The 5,688-nt window shown below is 40.1% G+C and overlaps 1 protein-coding gene across 1 annotated transcript in view; it reads right to left on the reverse strand.

The window, feature by feature from the left end:
* The window catches only part of fbxw4 (F-box and WD repeat domain containing 4), a 67,205-nt gene that overhangs the window by 28,751 nt on the left and 32,766 nt on the right, over window positions 1-5,688 (reverse strand). The window contains exon 6 of the mRNA XM_020607566.1: window positions 657-722. Coding sequence (XP_020463222.1) covers window positions 657-722 — 66 coding nt within the window. The remainder of the gene's footprint in view (window positions 1-656; window positions 723-5,688) is intronic.

The following is a 5,688-nucleotide window of genomic DNA, read 5'->3' on the forward strand; positions in this document are numbered from 1 at the left end:
ATATAAAGGTATGTGTCAATCAAGATATATGCAAGAACAGGCTCAATGATTAATTACATGGACTATTGTGGGTGTGGTGTATATTTTGTAACCATTCTTTAGTATATCACTTGTGTGATGTAAGAATGTTAACACTGTTATATTCTTTTTTAGTATAATATGTGTGTGTGTAGAAGTGAATCATTTATTGCTTGCAAACCAATGATGGTAAGATGATGTCATGGGGTAGGACTGGATAAGTCTGACTTCTTCCTACTCCATTCAAGCATGTACTAGGTATAAGCAAATTGATATTGGATTAGCATTTGTTGGATATGTGTAAAATTATGTGTGTTGACATATCAACTGTCTTTACATGCTTGCAAGAATAAAGAATAAATCAAATAAAATAAATCAAATGCTGACACTTTCTGGAAATAGTGAAAAATGTTAACTTGTCAAATCTAAAGTGTGAACAAAAACATGGCAAACTATCTATTAAATGTTATTTAAAGTATACCCTGCTGCACCTTGACTCATGAGTGTATGAACTACTTGTCACTCAGCAGATAAAATGATGAAACATCTAACATACATCAAACAATACTGCCTTTGGTTTGCTGTTTAGTTTAATGTACAGTAATCCTGAAGCATGCCTGAGAAGCTTCTTGACTTACCGTTCCACATCCCAGATGCGAAGAGGGGAGAAGTTCTTGCAGCATGCAGTTCCTGTTACAAAGGAGCTAAACACAGAAAGAGGGGGAAGGGGAGACAGACAAAGAAAAGCAAATATCCCACATAAGTATTATAACTAGTTGCACTAAAACTCTCCAGTCAAATCCAATGCAGCAGAATGAACATGTTCTCATTGAGAACTGAATATTCATACTGTATCACAGGTAGGATAAGTGAGTGACAGGGAGGTCATTCAGACAAACCCAGCTCCATGTATTGACTAACAAATATATCAGAGGAGCTGTAGCCTGCATAATTCACTTATGTTAAACAGGTGTCACTTTTGTTTTTGATGGGCAATTCTGCATCATTTTTCACCAAACAATAAAACATCACCAACAACTGATTTGCAATATCACAGGACATTTACCCTAGTGGCCAAATATTAATTGCATCTTTCCAGAAGTCTGTGGCCAGTGCATAGTAAGGTAACAAAAAATATTTTTTATATTTGGTCTATACAGTTACAAAAAAAAAGGCAATCATAAGTTTGGAGAGGACAGGGTGATATCAAATGGCTCAATCAGCCTGACTAACAGTCCAAGACCCACAATATTTCATTTACAATCTAACTTTGATCCTAAAATGAAAAAAATCATTGACCCCATCCAGTCGAGGCAAGAGCCTGGGTCTGTCGGTCTGTCTTTCTCCCGTTAAAAGGAGCTTTTCCTCACCACTGTTGCCAAGTGCTTGTTGGGTTTTCCCTATAATACTGTAAGGTCTAGACCTCAAAATGTAAAATGCCCAGAAATAATTGCTGTGTTGTGCAGCGCTGTACGAATAATACTGAACTTAACTGAAATGAAATAATTTCTCCAGCACTAAGTTTCAGACTTTATATATCAGCACACTGCATTTAAGTATCTAATCATCATTATTACTGGCAAAACCAGTATCACCTATAAATTTCCCCCTTGCACATTTTTGGATTTATCCAGGTCCTCTAAGTGTTCAATATATTGACTTTATTTACCAATAGTTGACACTGTACAAAAAGATGATTGTTATATCTTCATATAATAGTTTAAAAATTTGCCAGATTTCAGTCATAGCTGTCACTATTGCCAACTCTTGCCATGAAAGTGCAAAGATAAGTGCACAACTAATACGTGTACTTCAGTGGCTGTGGATGCACTTGAGTATCTGCTGACGAGGCATCACACACTGGAAAAGGATATAAAAGCCTCTGTAGAAAAGTGAAAAAATGATAGAGGAAAAAAAAAGGAGACCACTGTTTGTTGTTCTCTTAAGAAATTGGTAATCATAACATAACCAAGCAAGTGTCAGAACAGAATGACCCAATAAGGCTGTCACATAGCAGTCTTCACAAACCCTTGTCCCTGGCTCCATCCACCCCAGTTTCCCAGCAGAAGAAAACTACAAACAGGATCCTCTGATTGGAGCGGCAGGTTAGAATTAGCAGCCTAGGTATTCACATTGAATGCTATGCATGTGGAGAGGTATGGGAGTGGTGAAAGGAGAAGGGAGGAGCGCTGCAGGAGAGGGCGATGGGATGTGTTTGGCTGTTAGAATCTATGAAGAGGGCGGAGTGGTGACCAGGAGTGCTGGTGGTAGGGGGCTTCTGTTGGGCAGGGCCTGAGTCTCAGGGCTTAGTGCCCCCCTACAGGGTTGACAGACAGGGGGGTGGGTCTGCCTTTTACACACAGAAAGGTAGTTACTGACAAATACTGTTAGCTAGATGAGAATACTTAGATGGTCATGCAGACCTGCTGAAGTAATTTGTCAAAATACATAATTGTGAAAAATGCATATAGTACTTGTGAGCTGCATAAAAGCTTTTATTTTTTTATCATATTTAATTATTTACATTTATTTTATCTTATAGTATCTTATTTATATAGCATCTTTCATCCAAGTTAATGCAATTTAAAATGCAATAAATTACAAACTATATAGAATAGAAACACATATAGGATACAGTGTCAAGTAAAATATATAAGGAATAATACAGAATCATTAAAATAATAACAATAATGAAGTAGACAGCCCCCAGAGAGGGCAACCCACTGCCAAGGAGGCTCAGTTTCCACATAATTCACCTAAAAGCAGTCTGAAAAAATGGGCCGGCACGTCTACATTTCACTCCTTGGCATACCGCCAAGGTGAAAGGAGGGGATCTCTGGACAGGTAATCGCAGGCAGCAGTGGAGACAGTGAGAATGACAAGTGAAGAGAAAATGTCGGCGGACAAGATAAGATGGCGGGTGAGTAGGAGACAGCATCTTTGCAGAACAGCAGGGCCTGGACCATGACCAACCAGGTTAGTCACAAATGGAGGGAGCCAGGACAAGACAACAGTCAACCATGTAAGTATCAGGCAGAGAAGGCGAGGATCCGACAGCGGTCCAACTGAGTATGGAGGGGAAACACCAGGTGACTATTTTGGGAACAAAACAAAACAAAAAAAACAAAAACAAAAAGCCACTAAGTCAACAGAATAGAACCTCTGCAAAAGCACCCAAAGTGAAAAACTGGCAGAAAAGCCCTCTTCTTTGTGCACACTAAAAAACAATAGCACCTGAACTCAGTAAAAAAACAAAACAAAACAAAAAAAAACCTTTGTCCAAGCCCAGCGCTGCTAAAAAATCCAAAATAACAAAACATTAGGCTGTCCAAACAACTATTAACATGAGCCAGGCCCAAGGATTCAAACAGCAAATCCAGATTCAAAATCAAGAGTTCAGAACAGGCCAGTCATGGACATGAAAGCCGAAAGCCTAGATCAGGAGTTTAAGCAGAATCAGGAAGGCAGAGGACAAAAAAACAGAGTCAGGCAACACCGGGCAGGTTCATATCTCATGAACAAGGGGGTGATTAACATGCTAGTTGGATAACTTTGTTGACAATTTCACATGATCCCAGATATGTTGGTTCTTGGAAAGTCTCGTGGGACTTGTTGTCCTGGCAACATGTTCGTAATCTCAAACCTACTCGTGAACAGGCTTATTCAAAAATAACAAAATAACTTTACAAATGTAAAGTGTTTCGGAGCAGGAAGCAACTCACTGACATCAGAGTGATTATAATAAGACATGAATTTAAGAAATCAGACAGTAGTGACAGATCAGCAGACCCCTTTGGCCCATCCCAAACCACTCTAAATTAGACAGTACCGCTTCAGTTGGGAGGAAATAATTTACTGAGGTGGACTGTCTCATATAAAGGGCAGACAAAGAGGAGCTGCAGGCTTACAACCACACAGTCAGTGTACAGTGCACTGTGTGAGATTTCTCACAAGAAGCAGTTTATATGTAGGGTTGTTAATATGGAAAATGTAATAAAGAGCTCCGTTTTTTGAGCTATTTGAAAAGGGCACCTGGCTTTGAAACTATTCCTGTGAGTTTCCATAGTCTGCCTTTTCCCTGCGTGCTTTAAAAGCTAAGCGAATTAATAGATCTAAAGTTTGTGTATTATTACAAGTTTTTTCTCAACAATTGTGTCCAAGTGATCAATTGATCAGAATTTACAGTACATACTGTAGCCTCGAGTCGCTTCAAAAAGGATTCCCACCCCTACATTTTATAATATTTTACTGCTGTAAATAATACCAATAAGCTAACCTGTATATACTATATATAACATTAGACTACAGTTAACTCAAATCATAATCTCAACTTTCCACTTCCCCCCCCACTTCAAAGAATGGTTCTCAATTCAGGAACCAGCCAACCAGAGTGAGGAGGGGGAACAAGAGCGATAAAATCAAGATCAAGAGTATTTCTGTTGAGTTACGGATCCTAGCTACTGCCTCCTGAAATAAAACGCATTTGTCCATCATCCCCAAATCCAGAGCTCTTCAAACTCTTTATTTGCTTTTCGGCAGGAAGACCTGTTCTATAGGTTAACCTGCGTTCGGACTGAGTTTCAAAGGTGTGAAAAAAATGCAGTTCTCCCCATTCATCTCTACTGGGGACTGCGTTCACCAATGCCGGCACCAGCACAGCAGGATGCTCTGGAAACCGGCAACAGCTCCATGTGGTGAAAATGCTGGATCTGGTTGAACTTTTGCCGCACTGGACAGTGACATCATCCAGTAAAGGTGCTGCATTGACAAATCACATATGGGGAATGACTGGAATGCGGACACCCACGAGATGAAGCCTCTTTTGTTTATTTTGTTAGCATGAGCACTCACTGCTGTTCACTCTTAAATTTGGGCCACACTGGTGTTCACTTTAAAATCCATGCGCTTTCATTAGTGTTAAACTGTTTTTATCTATCAATGCTGACGCACTGGTGGCAGAAATTGGTGCCAACATAGAGTAGGCTACGATAGCAGCATGGGCAACCAACAAAACAAAGGAAACTAGAGGGCTGGAAATGTGAATGAAGCCACTCACCTCGACTCATCACAACATGGCCATATCGTACTGTACATGCCTACAACACTCTACAACCCCTCACCCCCCCAACCAATGCAGCCCCGAGTAGGTAGTTGCGTTTTTACCAGATCCATCTGAATGTCCGCTTAGACGCTCGTTGGGGTAGACTTGATTACTAGGATACTGCACAACTGATCAAACTCATAGGGTATCACCATATTTTTTGCATACTATAAAGTGATAAATTGTACCAGTATACTTTGATATCAAAACATGTACCTGTTATGCAAAATCCATACATATTGGCAGGTCTGTGGTATTACTTCATGGGCAGTCTTATACCTTTATTAGATTGCCAACATGGACAGAGCTGCCAGAAAATGAGAAGAGAGATTGGGAGGGTTGGACAATGACATGCAACACAGATCATCAGCCAGACACCTGGATGTTGGACCCTATTATTCTTTATTACTCACCCCTCACTGAGTTATGTTTCTGGTGGTAGCAGGGCAAGGGGCACTGGACATACAATAAAAGTACAACTCCCACCTTTAGCTCCTCCACCCCTCTCAAGCATCAGCAAGGTTTGATCTGGGGTTGATGCTTATAACAATATTATAGTTGCTAAGGTC

Source organism: Monopterus albus, unplaced genomic scaffold, assembly GCF_001952655.1.
Source record: "Monopterus albus unplaced genomic scaffold, M_albus_1.0 scaffold87.1, whole genome shotgun sequence".
Lineage (NCBI taxonomy): Eukaryota > Metazoa > Chordata > Actinopteri > Synbranchiformes > Synbranchidae > Monopterus > Monopterus albus.